Source organism: Hemitrygon akajei, chromosome 11 (assembly GCF_048418815.1).
Source record: "Hemitrygon akajei chromosome 11, sHemAka1.3, whole genome shotgun sequence".
Classification (NCBI taxonomy): Eukaryota; Metazoa; Chordata; class Chondrichthyes; order Myliobatiformes; family Dasyatidae; genus Hemitrygon; species Hemitrygon akajei.
This window is the reverse complement of record NC_133134.1, coordinates 42,355,216-42,375,822: the sequence shown is the minus strand read 5'-3', so window position 1 is coordinate 42,375,822 and position 20,607 is coordinate 42,355,216. Positions and strand designations below refer to the sequence as shown.

Genomic DNA, 20,607 nt, shown 5'->3' with positions numbered 1-20,607 from the left:
TTCATTCAGATTGAGTGCTTTGGAAGACAGTTGGACCAAGGTCTTGATGTACTTACAAGGACACCAGTTTAAATTTTTGGACTGGCAACTGTGAATAGAGTAAAAGCAAAGGCTAGGGAAATGGATTAGTGTCAATCAAAATGATGATGTTGGCATGCATGTACTTATCTTCCTAACTTTATATGATGTTTGGAATTGGTTTAATGCTGTTGCTACATAGATCTGAAACAAGAATAGGCACAAGGCCTAATCCTTCATTCAGTTGTGGCAAGGCTCATCTCTCATTAGTCTAATACAGTGGATGACAAACATGGAAACATCTTGCCGATAATTCCCTGCCTATTGTCTTAGAAATGTTAGTGGCTGCAGTCCCTTGAAAATGTGGCCTGTGTGTTCTTCTCTTAAAGAGATCAAACAGACAGACAGACAGACTTTATTGATCCCGAGGGAAACTGGGTTCCTGAGGGAAAAAGAAGAACAAACCAATATGATCAGTATTTCTGTACAAGACTAGAAATTGTCAGCATTGTTAGAAAGTGGGAAAATGAATATAAGCTTAAATTGCCATGAAGTCAAACAATGTCCTTACCTTTAGTGTAAGCCAAAATTTCTCTATACACAGCTGCTTGAACACTTGTATTCAGCTGCTCTTTGACAGAGTTCAGTGCCAAAATTCTACAAGGAAAGATAATCAATGGGATACATGCATCACTATAATGGACAACTATATGCACATTTCACAGACTTCCAGTTCTGAATTGGGGTTCATGCAATGGGAACAATGATGGGAGAATATTTACATGGAACCTCTTAGGTACCAGAGGAGGTTCTGTTGATGAATTTCATTGTATGGATAATGGCGCAGGTCTCAGCACACACAGATCCATAGCAACAGCACAAAAATCACTAAATCTATCAGATCACCATTAAATCAAGATATTTTTTCTTGGTTGAATAGCAGGGGAAAGAGTTAGGAACATTATTTCATCTGGGACTGTCTTATTTCTATAAGCGGGTTAATTCTTATCAAAGGCCAATAAAAAAAAACATCATCAAATTAAATTCCAGGCTGGCTATACATTCACAAGAATGGTGAGATTAGACTCTCTGTGATTTTCAACTCTTTGATCACACACACAGCCCTTCTGTATCTTGACAAAAACAAGTTTTACATGACCATTTGGACCCTTCCCAACTGAGCCTCCAGTTGTAATTATTTCAGAGCTACACATTTCCACTTTCTAGCTGTAACAATCTGTTACCATGAGGCAAGGGCTTTGAGGCTAAGACTGCTGTCCAGAGACTCAGATCTACAGCTTCAGCTGAGATCAGCTGCTTCATTTTGATCCAAAGCTCTTTCTGACTGACAGCAAAATGCAGTGAAGCATAACCAGGCCAAGATCCAGCAGTTTCAAGATCTGACATCAACTGACAAACATAAGCAACAAGTATCAGGCAATACAAGGCAAAGAACAAAGTCTTGCTGGCATTTCATTTCAGATTCCCTTCGCCGCAACAAAAAGCAGTGGTGCCCAGAATTCAATTTTATAATTTCCCAACACAACAGAACTTACATTGTCTGAAATCCTTTGCAGTTTTCAGTGACAAAGATTAAGGGCAACATGTTTTCTTGGAGTCCTGGAAGTAATCCTTGCAACCTTGTGTTAAACCAGATCTGAAGCTCAGTGACATTGGCAGTTGAAAAAATTGGTTGTGTACGGTTCAGAATTTCTTGCAGGAATGATGTTCTGACACCAGGAGTGAAAATCCCAGCATTCTGGAAAAAAAAGTTTCTGAGGTGAGTAGTCTGTGGTTAGGGAGTGGGTTGAGAGGAGTGGGGGGAAGATATGGAGCATGAAAGGGTATGGCAGAGTGGGGAGATAATATGAATCCAACACAATAACATCAGTCTAACACTTAAAACTGTTCTAAATGTTTCTGACAAGTCTATTCTGCAGCTACTGTAATTATACTGCAGAAAATGCAACATGCTTTACATCGAGAAACTGAACGCGCTTTGATCTTTAGTTTTATTAAAAATAAAGCAATAATTTTCTGCTGTGATGAGTAACATTAACAAGATTACTGAAGATTTTCTGATCCATGTGGTACTCATGTGATGAATTCAGTGTAACACTGGTAAGTCTTTTTAAACAGGTGAAGTGAAGCAGCGTCCTACCTGGCTGCGAGCTGCCCTGAACTCCTTCACGAACTGAGCAACATTATCAGTAGTGATGCTCTTGAAAAGCTTCTGAACATCATCAACACTGCGCAATGATCCATTCTTGCCAGCAAACTCTCCCAGTTGTGAAGGTGTCAGTAAATCCACTGCATCAAGCTGTTTAAAACAAAATCATCTCACCCTCAGAATCCTGTCAATCAACTAATAACCGAACTTCACAGCATTGCATGTATAAGCCATTTTGGAAGTAGTTATATTCCATGTAATTTTCCACCCATGTGAAAATCGGTTGATTTTAATTGCAAAAATCAGGCCCATTGAGGTAGAACATTAATTCTGGGCCAAGTTCATACTGAACAAATCAATGAAGGATGAAACTTGGATCAAGGTTAAGTTAAACAAACTGCTTATGACTATCTTCCTGAATAAACTTTGATCACAAAAAATTAACCCAAGTTCTTCTGTTTAATACTGCTATACTGTACTCAGAGCCAATATATTTTCCACTTACTCTTTGTCATTTGCTGAATAGCTCCAATCAAATTTGGACAAACAGCTTTAGTATTGAGAAAGATCAATTAATTAGGTGATTTCTGGAGCACAGGAAGTAATTTTGTAAATATAATAACAAGAAATTTCTCAATGCATGAATGTCATACATAAGTAATACTAATCTTCCAATTATCAGTCACTTTAAGATATTAAAAAAAACAAGCACATCACAGGAAATGTTATGAAATGCTAAAGAAAATTGGCATTGGGACACAACCAAAGGAAACTGGAGGTCCATGAGCCCTCATCAGGGGATCAGAGGTGGAAAGGGTCAGCAACTTTAAATTCCTCAGTGTTATCATTTCAGAATATCAGTCCTGGGTCCGGCATGTAAGTGCCATTGCAAAGAAATCATGGTAGCGCCTCGACTTTTGTATAAGTTTGGGAAGATTCAGCATGTCATCTAAAACTTCGACAAACATCTATAGATGTGCGGTGGACAGTAGGCTGACTGGTTGCAACATGGCCTGGTATGCAAACACCAACGCCCTTGAACAGAAAAGCCTACAGAAAGTAGTGGATACGGCCCAGTCCATACCGGGTAACACCCTCCCCACCACTGAGCACACCTGCACGGAAAGCTGTCTCAGGAGATCAGTATCTACCATCAGAGGCTCCCACTATTCAGATCAGGATTTCCTCTCACTGCTGTCATTAGCAAGAAGTTACAGGGGCCTCAGGACTCACACCACCAGGTTCAGGAAGAGTCATTACCCCTCAATCATCAGGTTTTTGAACCAGAGGGGATACCTTCACTCAGCCAAAAACTGAACTGTTCCCTCAACCTATAGACTCACTTTCAGGGAATTTAACTCACGTTCTCAATATTGATTGTTTATTTATTTATGATTATCACGTTGATTTTTTTTTGCTCTTTTACTTGCACAGTTTGTCGTATTTTGCACATTGGTTATTTATCCTTGTGTGCAGGTTTTGTTTTTGTTTTGTGCATTGTATTTTTGTTTATTTTTTATTTATTGAGATACAGCATGAAGTAGGCCCTTCTGGACCTTCGAACCATGCCACCTAGCAACCCCCCAATTTAATGTCTGCCTAATCACGGGGCAAATAACGATGACCAATTCACCTATGAACCAGTATGTCTTTGGATTGTGGGAGGAAACTGGAAGATACCTACACAATCACAGGGAGAACGTACAAACTCCTTATGGGCAGCGTCGGGAATTGAACCCAGGTCGGCTGTACTGTGAACTGTTATGCTAACCACAATGCTAATGAGCCGCCCATGCTTCTTTGTATTTACTGTGAATGCCCACAAGAAAATGAATCATAGGGTTGTATATCATAATACGTACTTGATAATGAATTTACTTTGAACTTCGATAATAAGCTAGTAGGGAGATCGATAAAGGTTTAGCTGAAGTAGTGAGTGCCTTAAAATGAGGAACTTCATGCAGAGATTTAGGCAGCCAAGTGCTGAGGTTCATGCCATAGCGGATAGAACTCATTCACAGCCATGAGTGGTGCACTGGCTACATTCAGGAAAATATGGCAGCTATCTCAAAGGGTAACATGCAGAAGAAATGACTGACAAGACCGTGGAGTAGTTTGAAAACAAAAATAAAATATTTTAAATCAAGCCAGTTCAGAACATCAAGCACAGGACTGATATAAATTTGACACGAGTTCTGATGTGTTTACAGAAAGTAGAATGAGTAATGTGTGGGAACAGTTAATTCTGGAGTCAGTAGAGGCATGAGACAAGACCAGAGCTGGATGCTGGTACAGAGGGAGAAATTAGTGGTCTCGGAGCCAGCATGAGTAAAATGCTTTGAACTCAACTTGGGATCAAATGTAACACCAAGATTGCAAACAATCTGATTCAGTTTCAAGCAGTTGCCAGGAAGTGGGATGGAAACAGTAGCTGAGATGTAGACGTTGTACTGAGTACCAAAGAGGAAAGCTTCAGTCTTCCGCAGCAATACATAAAATGCTGGAAGAACTCAGCAGGTCAGGCAGCATCAATGGAGAGGAGTAAACCGTTGATGCTTCGCTCTGAGACCCTTCATCAGTTTTCCAAGTAGTTAGTGAAGCAAATTTTTTCTTGCTTATTCCAAAATGTCAAAATAGCAATGTAACAACTTTATACAAAATCAAAGCGAGGTTATGGTGAGGTAGTTGGAGTCATCAGCATGCATGTTGAAACAGAAAATGCACTTACAGATGATGTTGCCAATGGCAGCAGATAGATGAAGTATATGAAGTGTCAGTGAGTAAATCCCTGAAGAAAACCAGAAGTAGCAGTGGAAAGAGAAGCCATTATGGTTTAAATAAGCGTAGAACCAGGCAAGTGCATCTCGGTATAGGCTGACCGTGGTTGACAGCTGATGAAAGAACATGACGTAGTCAACCAGATCAAATGCTGCAGCCAGGCTTGGATAGAGAAGAGGGGATGTATTACCTCATTTCATAATCACGTGCATTATTCCTGGCATGGCAGGAAGGGCTTCGGTTTTCTCTACTCGCAGATCTTTTGAATAATTAATTGGCAGAAGTTTTGTAAATGAAGTGTCAACATCTTGCAGCAGGGAAACCTCATAGCAGAATTGTCTAACTTGTTTTTGTTATATTAAGTTGCTAATACCTTTCAAATGTATAAAATACATTTAAACCAGGTCTTGATTGAAGATCATGAATAAAATACTGACAGAAAAGTACCAAGAAACTTCGGTGCATTTAATTCCACACTGTTTCCATATTAAGGGACAAGCCACTAAGTTTAATCTGAACACATTAAAGACTGATCAGGAATTTTTCCTTTATTCTCTATTTTAAAAGGTCTGGACTGATTCTATAACTTACTGGGTTGAAGTTTGGATTCCATTTGGTTAAAATCTCTGTCTGAACAAGGGTACTGAACATTCCCCAGTTCTTCGAAAGCCAGTCTCTAGATCCATCGGTATTGCTGATACAACCAGTACCTATACCCAAAGCATATTACAGATTAGCTATGGACATTAACATTTATCAGAAATAGTTCATAGTAGCATCTTGTTTTCATTGTGCAATACTTAGCCATTAAACTTTTATCTCCATTTATCCCTGATTTAAGTCATATCTTTCAGGAACTGCTGTACCTGTCATTTCAGTGATGTGAATCTAATTTCTCCCCTCTCCATGACTCAAAAACATTTAGAATTTACCTGTGGTGTTGAGGTATTTAAGGATCCACATATTTAGCACAGTCTCTCTTGTCTCCAACGGCATCTCTTTGAATCCATTATTCAGTCCTTTTACACTAAATAGATGAATATTAAGAAACTTATTAATTTGACTTCCACTCAATAAGGGAGTTTAATCTGGTGGAGAATACGTTAGGGAGTACATTCAGATCTGGTGTTAATCACTGAAAAATTATCTGAATTTCTCTCCATTACGTTGAATAGCTCACAAGTTAATTTGAAAATCAGCAGTGAAGCTCATTTGATACAGCATCAAATCTTAATGTTGAAATCTGTTGAGTCCGTATAGGACACTTTGCATCAACTGTGCTTTCTCATTGGCAATAGTGTTAGATCAGCACACACAAAATGCTGGAGGAACTCAGCAGGTCAGGATGCATCTGTGGAAATGAATAAACAGTCGACATTCTGGCCTGAAACACTGATTGTCTATTCATTTCAATAGATGCTGCCTGACCTGCTCAGTTCCTCCAGTATTTTGTGTGCGCTGCTTTGGATTTCTAGCATCTGCAGAATCTCTAGTATTTATCATAATGTTAGATGTTTGGATTATGCTTTTTCCAAATGAAAGAAAGAAAAAGAAATTATTCTGAAAGAGAACCATTCACTTACACTGCTTGGTAGCCACTGCAGGTTATGTTTCTTGTGAATAAAGAGTTTAGCACAAACTGGGAAATGCCAGCAATGAATGGCCGGAATCGATCCTGGAACCATTCTCTCAGGAAGTTTACACTTGTTAAGTTTTCAAAGGTCTTTACTCTCTCCCAAAGGGCATTCATAAATGTGATCTTTGTCATCAGGGGAATTACTGTCATGTTCTGTGTCTGAAAGAAAACACAGCAGGTGATCAGTGAACAGAGAGATTTCTTGCACAGGTCTGAAACCAGACAATTCTGAATGAGAATGAAATTGGAATATTTCTGTATCAAAATATCATGCAGTAGAATTGGACAGAGCAACAACAGTCATGTTAGCTGCAGAAAATTCATTCCATGACAGTGTCTACATCTTTTAAATTATTTACCCTGTTGTTGAACATGTGCAGTGCCTCCATCAATGTGGCTCTGTCAAGCTTCTGAAGGAAAACAGTCAGGGCAGTTTCATCTGACCTATTCAGAGCCTTTGGACCAGTGAAGCACAGAAAGATGTCTGACAAGAGGTCACTGCTTAGATGTGAAAGCAGCAGAGGAGTCTGCAGAGATAAATGTGATATAAAAAAAGATTAAAACAGCCCAGAATACTGACGTGAAGTATCAACAAATAAGTAAGGCTCAACTAAGTACATGAGCCAATGTGCTCACAGAAATCATTAACATACAGTCTTAACAGAGCTGCTCTACAACTACATTGCTTAATTTAAGTACAAATGGCCATTGCATGAAATTCTAGTCAGTGGCAATGCTTACCTCTGCACAAGCAAACTGTGCAATACTGAAGCTGCAGGTATGGCTTCTGTTAACGTTAATCAGGAAATTGTTCAAAGCCAAACTATGGAAAGAAAATAAAATCAATTTTAGAGAAGGAAATTAGTTGAGAAACAAACAACAAAACACCCACTTTCTTTGCTAAATGTTCATCATAAAATATAAATCAAACTTATACTTCTTGTCATCTGCCATTCTGGCACAATAGGTATTTGGGCATCCTCAATGTCAGATGCAGTCAGCCAATAACAACTTTAAAAAATCTCTTAAGCAAAGTGATTGTAGTCCAGTTCTTACCTGTTCACACCGGCACACAATCTTGTATCTGTTTGAAAAAGTAGAAAAGAATTAATACATGGGAACCATAACACAGATTAACCAAAGAATTCATTATAAGTGTGGTTTGAGCACTCACCATTAACTGTGGCATTATCAGGCTAAAGATGAGAAAGAACAATTATTAATTTAATACTTTTTCATTCTGAATTGATCTGATAAATGTAAGATGATTTTGTAAAGTGTTACTGGTGTTGAACAGTACTAGATTTTTTCTTACCCTGTCAGTAGGCTGGGCTTCTGAAAACAAACAGAAAACATTATTGTTACAAGGTTATCCTGATTACGTGCTATGATTCTTAACAGTAATTTATCAAAAAAGAAACCACACTGAAAGTTATTGACCCTGGAAGGAAGAGTACAAAAATGTAACATTTGAGCTGGCTCCACCATTGCTGTAATGCAGTAACCTGCCATCCAACCTTTGTGAAATCATGGCAGTTGGCATCTGGCTCATGAGTAACAATTCCCCTCCTCCCTTGAAACACGTTGTCGAGCAGATGCCGCATTACCAGATGCACTGAAACATTTATCAGAATACTGTGTAATATCTAGAACCATCTATTTAAGCCGATTGGGGAATCAACAGAACTCCAAAAGACTAGAAAATCTGCTGGTCCGACACCACCAAATCCCAAGAGCTTTACCACCCAAACCCTTCATTAAAATAGATGTCTTGACAAAAAAACTTAAGCTCTTTAGAGCATCAATTCCTGAGAATTTCATCAATGGTAACCACAGGACGTTGACTGGATGGCGTGGGGAAGGGGAATGAAGCAATGGTAATACCATTGACTGTCTACTGTGATTAAGATGATGCTCGCCTGCAGTGTAAAAGTTACTTGCCACATTTCATCACGTGTCCAAATGTTACCCTGGCTTGGTTCTGTGGGCACTGGCTGAGAAACTGTAAATGAATTTCAAAACGATGCAATCTGCAACAAACAACTCTAACTTTGACCTAATGAAGAAAAAGCTGAAGACAGTTAGGCAGAGGACACAATTCTGAAGAACTCCTGCAGCAAAATCATGGGGCGTGACCTTGAGCAACTGCAATCATTCTCCTTTATATAAAGTATAACTCTAACTGCTGTGGGTCTTGCCGATTGATACCCAGTGACTTCACTTTCACCTGGGTGTCCTGATTCAGACTCTGATGGAAAGGGCCACCATTCAAGATTCACCTCTAGAATTTATCTCTATAGACTCTTGTTGGACCAAAGCAGTGGAGTTCTGAGCTGATTAGTTCTGAAAAACCCAAACCAGACATCAAACTAAGGAGATCATAACAGTTTTCTTCATTTTAAAAATGATTGCGAGTGGATGGCAATCATCGTGATTCAGGAAATTTATAGGAAATTGTGTAAGATTTTGCAGTAAAGGCGTTTGTTGAAATATCCAAGCATTGCAATTCAATATCTAACTATAGCAAGCACTTTCTCCTTCTCATGAGGCAGTTACCTGGAAAATCTCCAAGCAGCCCAACTTTCCGAACTTCAGACTCATTGTGCGAGGCTATCCAGACTTGAACTACGGTTTCATTCACTCCACTTCGAAGAGCTCGAAGGTTAAATCCAAGCAAGTCGATCAGATTCTGGGCACTCAGACCCTGAGATAAAAACACAAGTCATGAATGAACATTACATGTAATAATTTATTGCATCAAATTTGACATCAAACAAACCAACTGCAGGATGGAATGAGTTGATAAGGGATCAGAATTATTGCAAAATTTGTTTGGAGTTTCATTTATTACTGACGATGAAGTTTTTTTTTACATTGCAAGATCTTCAGAGGAAATTGCACTGTCACTGATGTTGATCACCATAATCGACGGTCTTCATATCTTATCCCTGGAGACTGATTATTATGATAACTACATAACTACAGACTTCTGAAACTGAAGGGAAAAAAGCATTGCTGAATAAATTCAAAACATGTTGAAGTATGCATTAAATCAGGCAGTATATGAGGAGCAAGAAACCTGGTTAACAATCATGTTTTTATTTCAGATTTTCAGAACCTGCAGTTTTTTTAAATTTCCAGTGACAAGAGGATCTTCCTCTGTGGTTACCTGGATATCACACTTCTAACTTCTGCCTTTAAAGAAGGCTGTCCCTTTCTTCAGTCAGGATGGGAAAAGGGATGTCAAATAAAGTGATTGAAAGCAATGCATTAGTAAAGCAATCAGAGGTTTGCAATCAATAATTTGTACCTTCACTTCTTCCGGATTCAAATTCTTGAAAGTTGCAAAGTCCATGTTAACTCGATTATTTGCAAGAAACCTCAAGTTAAAAGTTGAGGCACCACCTGCAGAAAGAAGAGACACTTTAGAAATAAGTGCTGCAGTGCGACAGATTATACAGGATTCACTACGTTGGAGTAATTTTCAGCAAGTTTTGTGGGCTGCTCCAGGACTTCCATTTGGTTCTCTACTCTGTTGTCCTCTGATTTCCCACTGGGGGGAAATGCATTATACAGCTTTAAAGGCTTTATACGGACCTTTTCAGAATCTCAAAGATATTCAAGAACTCAGCTAATTGCTGCAGGATTCTCTGGTCAAGTGCTTGAGTGCCACTCATATTTTCAGTTGGGCAAATGCATTAGCAACCTCTGCAGTCACCAACGTTAAAAACAAACTCATCAACAGAGGGAGCTGGATTGTGTCCCTGCAGCGACAACATACTAACTCCAGGACATTCAGACCAGGGAACATTCTGAGTTCCTTCAGAACATCAGTTCAAGGATTCCAACAAGTATACATTGACATCAGAGTTGGCGACCAGACTGAGTGAAAGGGAACTCTCATGTTACTCACCCAGATACACCTTTATCAGCTGATAGTATGCGATTGGGTTTTGTTGCTGAGCATTCAGTTCAAGGACGGCCTGATTGTAAAGAATGTTCTTAAGGGGCTGAGAACACGCAGTGAAATCCAGAGCGCCTGCATCCCTGTGGGAATAAGGGTACAATGTCAGACTTGGCTTGCACTTCAACAAATGCATCTGTGCAGCTGTGGACACATGTCTGCAGTTTACAGCACAAAGAAATGCCCTTTCTTTGATACAATCTGCATGAATGAAATGCTCAAACTGCAACAGCCAGTTGAATTGGTATATTTTCTCAAAATGACAGAGTCACGGTACCAATACTGTTATGGTAAAGCACCTCAAGGTTAATTGGAAGGAAGGTACTGTACTTGCCACCACTATGATGCCTTACAGAGTTGAATTGTCTGCTCACTCACTGCATAGGCTCATGTTCTAAGAAATTTGTTTGGATTTGAACTTGAGGTAAAATATGACACAAGTGTAAAAAAATAAACATTGATCTGTGAGGTATCATCTGTTTCACATTGGAAAAGATCAACATTCCATTGTGGAACTGCCTTTATGAACATTCTGATGCATCAGTGTGAGGCTGCCATATTTGAAAAGTATCTGCTGAGATATCAGAGTTGCTGCCTAAGCAAAACAACAGTGTAAACTGCAGTAATGCAATATATATATAATAATTAAAATAATTCTTATATCTCATTATTTTTGGTTTGCAGAAAATGGATTAAAATTTCACATGAAATGTTTTGATATTTGGAATGGAAAATCTTTGCATCACACAAGCCGCATCTACTAGGCCTTGCTAGACCAGACCCACTGCTCAAAATCACCACCAAAGCATCTTGCTTATCCACTGATGTTCATCACCTGTCAATTTACCAACTGAAACTTCTTTCCATTCTGTTCAGCATCTCAAGGTATGGCTGGCATGATCTGGCTCAATTTCTATGTGCTCAGTAAGCAATGTCATAGACTTAGCATCCCTTCCTCAGATGTCTACAAGACATGAAAGCCCAAAAGCAACCATTCTACCATTCTTAAACACCTACTTGGATCAATTCATGACAAACACTGCAAACCTCATTCACTGAAGCTCCTGTCTATTCTTGAGGCACACAGTAGCCTACAGTGGCTTGTTATGTTTCACCACCACCGTTTCGCTCTTCCTAAAATAACATCCTTGTGTCCTTCCTAAGAATATTGGAGCCATGAATCCACAGGGAGCAGGCCTTATGGAATTCCAACTCATTTCACCATTTCAGGCATCAACAAAATTCTAAACTGAGTTTGACACTTACGTCAGGTTTGAAATCTTCATCAGCTGTTCTTCATCCAAAGTGCACAAGTTGTTTCCACCAATAGCTTTCAAAGAAACTACATTAAGACTATCATCTAACTGCAGGTATCTTCCAATGATGGCTTTAACCTGTTGAATAAATTTGGAGAACACAGAAGAAATTATTAACTGTTCCCCAAAGTACGCTTTGCTTAAACATGTCCTGAAATATTAATTAAATCACTTTCCATTGATGGAATTGTTACTAGTTAGAAATGTCCCTTAATAGAGAAGACAGAGTGGGAAGAAAACTAACTTTGCAGCCTAAATCTCACAATTTCAAACAGCAAAGTTTAATGAACACAATATTTGGAAGTAATTCTATCTGCAGTTCTATTCATGCATTTGTGGCAAAAAGTGAATTCACTGCAGAATATTATTAGCATTCCAGAGATTAAATTCCTGACTCTGTTCCTAACTAAATCACATTATTAATGTCGACAGCAAAGGTTATGGCAGATAATGCACGAGGCTCGAGCATTATGGATAAAAGAGCATGTTGTTGTAGACCAAAGAGAGGAAATGAGCAGAGCCAGTAGCTTGAAGGAGGTTGTTAGACCTGGTGAGAACATCTGGTGGGTGGTTGAATGGATCAGACAACATTTGAGTTGGACAGAGAAAGTTTCAGGACAAAGGGGACGAGTGTCAGTCAATGAGATCAGAGGCTCGTGATCTGTCACACTGAAAGTTTGTGCCCAATTTGTATAGGGTTTGATGGATTATCGGATCAAGGGGAGGTACTTGTTGGTTTGTTGGAGATGGGAATGCAATCAGAAGGTTATGACGAGGATGTTTGATCAGCAAGGTGATCAGGATTTGGAGAGGAGGATTCAGAAAGCTACCAATATCTTGTGTTAAAATCTCCTGATTTCATTACCATTGTGTTTTCCAGCTTGTGTGCCAGTATTGCAGAAATAGTTTCCACTCGAGTGATATTCCAACTGCGGACTTCTGTTGCATTAAATACAGTGGAGATGTTACCCAGCAGTTGAATCTGGCTTTCTGGAAGGCCATTGGGATAAATCTGTTTCAGGAAACAATAAAATGTTAGCTCTGATTTTTGATGGAAAGACTTGCCTCCAGAACATGTCTCTCCTTTTAAAATAATTAGATACAATTGATTTCCATTGCTCCTCATCGCACTTTGAAATAACTCATGTGTTTTATTTCATAGATTGGAAAAGATACCCAGCCTGGGCAGGTTTCATCTCATTCCCTGTTGACACCATTAAGGAGTGATGATGGCAGAACCCTGGAAGCGAGCTCATTTTGCATTGATAGAGACGAGGACTTTGACCCTGAACATTAAACTGAGGTAATTTCTACCTGTTGACATTTTGGTCAAAAAACACATTAGATCTCTGCGACGAAGAAAATGAAGAAGTTCTTTGGAACCTGGAAATTTGTATTCCTATAGGATATTATTGACACAAACAAAGTGGTTACTCATTTTCTTTTCATTTGTGACTTGGTACGCCACATTATATTAACCACTGAGTGATGTTCTTATGCAATGAATGGCAAATAATAAACAAAATGCTCTTCATCTGGTTTCACACGGAGCTAACGTACCTGCAGGAGTTTATTTTTCAGAACTTCCAGCTGAGTTGGGTCAAAGGCAAGAGATCCCATTTGGAGAACACCATCTCTCAGCACAGCGTCACTCAAGCAAAGGTCCAACTGGGCAGCATCATAGACTGCAGGTATGAAGTCATCGATGTCTTCTGGTGCTATTACTCCCTCTGTGCAGACTGAAAATGCAAGCTTCTGTTAGTTGAATAAGAGGTAGGAGTGACAGATTAATGCTGCTGGCTAAGATTTTCTCAAATGGAATAGAGAAGATTTAAAAGGACTGGTGGCACTTTTGATCAAATTAGTACTTATAGCCGTGGGAAAAGATGAGTTATAGAAAATGATCATCAAAACAAACTATATAGGTAGAAATGAAGAATGGAAAACTGTCAGTCACACTGCTGAAAGTACCGAACAACTGCAATCTGTTGATTAAGCTGTCTGAAAACATTCGCACTCTGGGATGATTTTTATGTGGGAGTTGAAGTTTAGTGGAAGCCTTGTCAAACAAACTGACCGTATAATTCTAATGTTAGCCTGCAAAGACTCAGAAGACACTGGGGTGTGCTACAATCTTAAAATATAAGAGCTTAGAGAATGCTGCCTGACTATCTCCACAGGCACTCCCTCCATCACCGACACAGCATGGCCCCATAGTGCACCCTTCACAACAGAATAAAGAAACATGCCATGGCTATTTTGTCAGCACCACTCACGTTCAAACACCGTGGAGAATGAAGGCAGCAAGTGTGGGAATATTGCCCTATGCAAACGCCCGTATTAGACACAAACAGGCCAACTTGAAAATAAGTTTTTTCAGCATTTTAGATCCAAATTCTGGAACTCCCTAATTAATATTATCCCTACCTTGGACAGCACTTGCTCAAGAAATTGACCTGGAAACAGGCTTTCAAGGTCAAGTACAAATGGGCATAATTATGATAGCCTTTGAACAAAGATAGCAGCCAGGACGTGAATTAGAAACTTGCATGATTTACAAAGGCAATTTAGAGAACAGCTGAGAGTCAACCGCATTGTTATGGTTCTGGAGAGAAATGAGAGCCAGAATGGTAAGTAATGAGAATCAGAAACGGGCATATTATCACTGATATCATGAGTGCTGGTAAGTGTTTTTTCTCATTTTGTCAACAAACTAAACTTCAATTTGAACACACCATACTAGAATCTGAACTTAGACCTCAGAATGATCAATCTTTATTTCTAGATTTTTAGTCCAGTAACACATTTATTACACAACTCCACCGACAACATTGACTAAACATTCACTTGTATTATTTACATACCACTAGTATTGTTTGAGCTTCCTTGTAGTTTGAGCTGAGCAATAAATATCAGCACCTCTCCAGGTGATCTGAATCTTTTTATTTTCTTGAGAAATCTTGGCAGAGCTTGTTTAAGGGTCGGCTGCATGGGGTAAAGAGGAAAAGATTAAGAATGGCACCAAACGAGTTTCCAATGATACGTACATTTTGAAATGCCAGGTACAGCAACAGCAAGAAAACACGCTTCATTAATGAAAACAGTTGGCGTGTGATTATCAATCCCTCCCATCAACAAGCAAACGCCAATGTAAACGTCAAGTGATAAACATGTTGGAGCAAAAGGTTGTAATCACAGGACAAAACTATTAAAAATGTCTCACCACATCAACTTGGAAATGTATCATCTCGGGGTTCACTAAATCATAATTATCCAGGAAACAATGCACAGCAAGAGGACGTGGTCATAACACCACTGATTGTTGGCTTGAATAGGAGAGTTGAGCCTGAGACAGAGGGTACCGGGACCAGACTAAAGATGAGGAATTGGGGCTGTGGTTGAGAATGAGATGGGTGAGACATGGGGTTTTGGTACTGTAGTGGTTAAGCTGGGGACAGGAATGGCATGGCCGGTGTAGCTAAAGGAAAGAAAGCAAGAAATGGAATCTACCCATTACCTGCAGAGGAGATTCAAAGAGTGCACTAACTACCAAATCACTCTATGTTTTTGGTGCTCTATGTCGATGAATCATGCTAGTTTGAGAGTTTAGCACTAAACAAATTCTTATTAACCATGTCAGTGCTGTACAAGCATAAATAGAATTTTCAATCACATACTATACAAGAACACTGTGTTACGTAATGCAGTATTTCACCAAAACTAACAGTCATGCAGAATATAATATCTTGATCAAGTAGTAACTTAACTCATTGGAGATGTAGATTTTTAGGCATTCTAAGGAAAGTTAACTCTTAAATGACCTCAATTTAACGTAGGAATTCAGAAACAAAGATGATTCTCTCACAAACTGAGCCACTCAATTGATTGCTTAAGCAAGTAAACTATACCCTGTTTATTTGACTCCATGTTGCGGTCAATGCCAAAGGAAGATTTCCAAGCTCTTGTATTGTAGATGATGACCATGATGAAGGTAAACTAGAGACAAAGAAATTGGTCTCTGAGTTAAAGAAGCATTATAAGAAATCATAGCATGAAAATCCAAGCCTTTACAGCCCAAGATTCAACAGGAACCCCATCTTCATCCAAAGGTCCACCCACAAGATACATACATTAATCTGTGCATCTTTAATTTCCAAGTTAAACAAAACAGAATACATAACAAAATTATTTTTCCATTGTTATTTTATGGAATCATAGCAAATAAAGATTTTCCCTGAAAACTATGAAGCTTCATAATACAAACTATAATGATAACTGATTTACTAGTCACGGGAAATATGCTTGTAAAGAAATCCACAATAAAAGCCATCTTTTGGTAGGACGATCCACATGAAGGAATGGTTCAGGCTAGCAGATACTGATCCAGGCTCCTAGTCAGGTGGTTACTTAAAGTCACTTCCCTCTACAGGGTCTTACATAGATTCTGCTTCATAGATAGTTACACATTCTGCTTAGAAGAAATAATAAAAAATAAATGCAGAAAATTTGGTGTGATCTGTGTTGAAATATGTGAAGGTTTCACACTCACCCATATCTGCTCTTTCCACTTCTCAGGAGGATTTCAATTGCCTCTTTCTGATCATCTCTAAAGGAGACACAATTCTTTAAGGCATCCAGAACCGAAAGATCAGATGCCCTGATAACAGATCCATCAATGTCACAGACCAATCCACCCAGTATTGTCAAGTCTTCCTTGGTCAGGTTGCTGTTCATAATTCCCTGAGTATGCATCAAAAGAGCAGCATTAATTCTGAAGGATATCAGTGAACACAAAAGAACCTCAATAAGTCTGTTTCATTCTTAAGAGCACTCTCATCACATGAAGTAACAAAACCACAATCAAAGATATGGAGGATCTTAATACCTACCAAACACATTCTAGCATCATTCAGAATATTTCGCTCTCTCGCTGATACTTTTCTTAAGATGTTGACATTTGATTTCCCAACTAGTTTGTAGAAATCCCGGCAATTGTATGAAGCCCTGAAGTATTGATAACTATAACATGAAAAAATATGCTTATGAATATGAAGAGTCATTTGCAATTTATCGAGCCTTAATGTATATATCCTTCAGCTCCCAACACCATCCCCATTTGATTGCTGAACTATCCTCAATTCATTGTAAAACAATGGGCAATGTACTCTCCCTGAAGATCTGATTCAGGTCACTTTGGAAACCTCAGTGGAAACGGATGTAGCACTTCCTGGTAGATTAACTTTTCTCTGGCAGATGAAGATCAAGAGATGTCATTCCCTGTGGAACGCTCGTTTTGGAGCATTGCAAGGAAGACTGGACCACAATAATCTGACCAATGATCATTGCTGGTCTCTCCTGTTGCTAGCAGATATCAACAGTGCAACAGTAGACCACAGCCTCGCAATGCTATCTACAATTACTTTTTGTTCCTTTTGTTTCACAAACAACATCTCTCCCTGGGCTACTCTCAGTACTGGCTAACCCATCAACTAATGTCATCCCAATTTCTCACATCACCCTCGGGAACTGAGGGTTCAGGAGTAAGCAATGAGCATTCTGACTGAAAAAAAACGTGGGTTGTAGGCCTATGAAAGCTCCAATTAAACACACTGGAAGTTACAGCAGAGTTGGAAAAAAAAACATCAGTATCAATAAAGTAACTGAGGAAATTATCAAAGAATATAACATACTTGAACAGCAGAACATCCCCAGGCAAGGCATCCAAGGGCACTTCCATACTTTCAGAAGCGAGTCTGCCAGAAATGCACTCAAGCTGGAAAGACAGACCACAATGTCACATTGGGACCAGAAGCACTGATTTCTCAGTTATCTTCCTTACTATAGTGTTTTGCTGCAGTAGGTGATGACATGGGAGCTTCCTTTGATACTGACAAGTGGGACATACCACAATTTGACAATCTTCAAGAATCCCATACATCTGAAAACTTAGCATCATTACTGTCTACCTTTAAAATTCATTCAGAGATCAGTTCACAACTTACATAGAAATTTATTTCCAAAATAAACACCCCCCCTTTTTATTCAATCCATCAGTGACAATCTATTGCCTTGCATCTACACGTGTTTTTGAGAATAATTTTACCTGACTTTCATCAAGCATAATCCCTTTAACCTTCATTGCTTGAACAAGCTTCAAAAATGTCTGAAAATCCAGGGCTTTTGTTGCTCCACAACTGAAACCTCGCAGGACAGCCACTGAAAATCTGGAAAGGTATGGCATTATTAATTTCTAAATGTTCCTAATTCCCTGACTTTCAAATCTCTTATCATAACCTCTACATCACAGGTTTCTCAGCATATAGCCCATGAGTGACTGAAAAGCACTTTGCTTATTTCATTTATTTAACCCTCTTCAATGAGCCCACCATTGTCATGAAACATACTGGAGATTAGAAATAAAAATGTAAAGAAATCCGGGTGTTATGACATTAGTCATACTCTGTGCACTAAATATTTCACCTATGAACACAACTCTGTAAAAATCAATGAGAGCCCTCTATTCACACCAGTTTAATTATTGAGGCAAGTTGAACATAACACATCACTTGAATAAATATGCCTGCTTTAGAAACTACATATAAGGTTACACTAAACTCAACTAAATCAACAAATTAAATACAAAAAGATAATAGGCAAAATAAAGGCAGAAATTAAAAGAGAATTGCTTACATCTCAAAATTGTTGTTGTATCTGACCAGCCTTTCAAAGAACACAGCGGACTGTGGAATAAAAGCATTTTAATTATTGATTAACACAATAGGGTCGTAGTCTGTTTATACACGATTACAACATAAATGGGATAACATTCCCGACATCTTTAAATTAATGCACAATTCCCAACTGCAGCTGATTTTCATTCCAGCCATTGTCTCTGCTTGCAAGCAACAGCATCATTTACCTGACTGGGAGTCCACTCTTTATTGTTAACATCACTGAGGCTTAGGTTGGAATTTAACAGGACAGGTGGAACCTCTGCGGCAAGAACTGATGGAACTGCCTTCACTGTTGTCACTGGATTCTCCACATTCCTCAGCACCTGATTTAGAATGAAACAGAAGGTTATTTACTGGACGATGAAAGCAAGTTTTGAAGTAACATTGGGGAAATATAGATGGCACATTCCTCTATCACTGAAATCTCACATCACTCACCTGCAGAACACAGATCTGCCGTATGGGTTGTGGTGCTCTGCCGATATTCTCGACAAATCTCTCATTTGAGATAACACTGATGAATATCTGAGGATTTATGCGTCGGAACACGCCACTGGGAATTCCAGACACCAGGCTTCCCAGACCCAGCAGACGACTTGTGTCATTGACCTAGATGTAAATTAAAATACAAATCGCAAAGCTTTCAAAACACAATCAATAGTAAATTTGCAAATTGTGCTGTATAACAATCTCATTATATTCCCATTCCAGATGGAACCAAGTAGTTCGTTAGAAGTAGTTGAAAATACTTGCTGTTACTCTAGTTAAAGAATTTTCCAGTGCTGAACATGAATGGAACTTACATAACAGGAAAATGACAGACATAGTAGAAGCAATATCCTGGGAATCTCTAAAGACCTCAAATAGACAACCCTGACAGCTTTTCACAGACAATATACCAATATCTCTACGATGGACATACAATTCCTTTTTAACTATTTATTCAGTTCACCACGAGAAACTTAAATGCAGATATGACAATGACTTTCTGGAATACACTTGGGTCACAGAATCATTCAACTATCCTGGGCCACACATTCTGTGATGCATCCAAATTCACCCACCTCATTCCACCTCTCCCCCATCACAAACTTCATCCTCCACCCGGACAATGACTCTCCCTGCTGACCTAACTCCTACGGCAACTACAAAAAGTGTATCCCCAGGCTTGGCAACTTATACACTCAGGCTGTTATTTTGCTGGACATTTCCCCCTTCATTCTCTTTTCCCCACCTTCAGTCGCAAACATTAAGTGAAGGCAATTGTAGAGCTGAGGGGAACTAACTGCAATGGGAGTAAATTCAAAAAACTCAGTATAGGCACAATGGGATTCATAACTTTAGCATTAAATCTACACAAAGCTCTTTGAAATAGTTTGTCTAATATAGGTATTAAAACTAATTTACATTAAATGCTCATGCTAATATACTATAGTCTTCAATTTTCTCAATGTCTTGGTACCACCAGAGTCATTGCTTCTTACCTTGAAGCCACTCGTTAGTAACTTGCTCACTATTGAACTAGACTGGCCAATGTTCCAGCCTCTGACGTTGCCCAGACTTGGCAGGGCTTGCTGCAGAGTGTTCCCATCAATATTATCAACCTGTGACAATGACAGTCCAACAGCAGTTTGCCCCAAGGTGTTCAAAGTGCTGACTGAAAAGTTGTCGATTTTACCCACTAGAACAACTGCCAACTGAAAAAGACGCAAAGGAAAATTATTACTTTTATCCATCCAAGAAAACACTTCACATGAACTGAAGGTGTTCCACCATTAATTTATTATTACCTTCAATTGCTCATCTGTTGGCTCTTCGGGAGGTACTGGACCATCGGTAGACGTGTTGGATGTTAGGTTAAGTCCGCAGACTTTGTTTATCCTTCCGATTAAAGACAATGTTTGCTGTGCAGTCAATTTCTGCAGCAGATTAGTTTTGGTAATGAAGCACAGAAGAGAGTTTGGCAGACTGTAAAAGAACATCAGTCAGTG

The 20,607-nt window shown here is 39.0% G+C and overlaps 1 protein-coding gene across 1 annotated transcript in view; it reads right to left on the bottom strand.

Moving 5' to 3' along the window:
- LOC140736333 (uncharacterized) overlaps positions 1 to 20,607 on the bottom strand; it is a 457,303-nt gene that overhangs the window by 103,365 nt on the left and 333,331 nt on the right. The window contains exons 195-222 of the mRNA XM_073062333.1: positions 20,407 to 20,584; positions 20,101 to 20,313; positions 19,055 to 19,225; positions 18,802 to 18,939; positions 18,573 to 18,622; positions 17,986 to 18,106; positions 17,573 to 17,655; positions 16,772 to 16,901; positions 16,432 to 16,622; positions 15,791 to 15,878; positions 14,747 to 14,867; positions 13,443 to 13,621; positions 12,748 to 12,894; positions 11,833 to 11,960; positions 10,516 to 10,649; positions 9,913 to 10,007; positions 9,159 to 9,306; positions 7,918 to 7,937; positions 7,777 to 7,798; positions 7,659 to 7,686; positions 7,344 to 7,425; positions 6,962 to 7,129; positions 6,550 to 6,761; positions 5,899 to 5,993; positions 5,558 to 5,676; positions 2,180 to 2,338; positions 1,575 to 1,777; positions 590 to 675 (exon numbers count right to left, since the gene is read on the bottom strand). Of these exons, the coding sequence (XP_072918434.1) occupies positions 590 to 675; positions 1,575 to 1,777; positions 2,180 to 2,338; positions 5,558 to 5,676; positions 5,899 to 5,993; positions 6,550 to 6,761; positions 6,962 to 7,129; positions 7,344 to 7,425; positions 7,659 to 7,686; positions 7,777 to 7,798; positions 7,918 to 7,937; positions 9,159 to 9,306; positions 9,913 to 10,007; positions 10,516 to 10,649; positions 11,833 to 11,960; positions 12,748 to 12,894; positions 13,443 to 13,621; positions 14,747 to 14,867; positions 15,791 to 15,878; positions 16,432 to 16,622; positions 16,772 to 16,901; positions 17,573 to 17,655; positions 17,986 to 18,106; positions 18,573 to 18,622; positions 18,802 to 18,939; positions 19,055 to 19,225; positions 20,101 to 20,313; positions 20,407 to 20,584 (3,509 nt within the window). The remainder of the gene's footprint in view (positions 1 to 589; positions 676 to 1,574; positions 1,778 to 2,179; positions 2,339 to 5,557; positions 5,677 to 5,898; positions 5,994 to 6,549; positions 6,762 to 6,961; positions 7,130 to 7,343; positions 7,426 to 7,658; positions 7,687 to 7,776; positions 7,799 to 7,917; positions 7,938 to 9,158; positions 9,307 to 9,912; positions 10,008 to 10,515; positions 10,650 to 11,832; positions 11,961 to 12,747; positions 12,895 to 13,442; positions 13,622 to 14,746; positions 14,868 to 15,790; positions 15,879 to 16,431; positions 16,623 to 16,771; positions 16,902 to 17,572; positions 17,656 to 17,985; positions 18,107 to 18,572; positions 18,623 to 18,801; positions 18,940 to 19,054; positions 19,226 to 20,100; positions 20,314 to 20,406; positions 20,585 to 20,607) is intronic.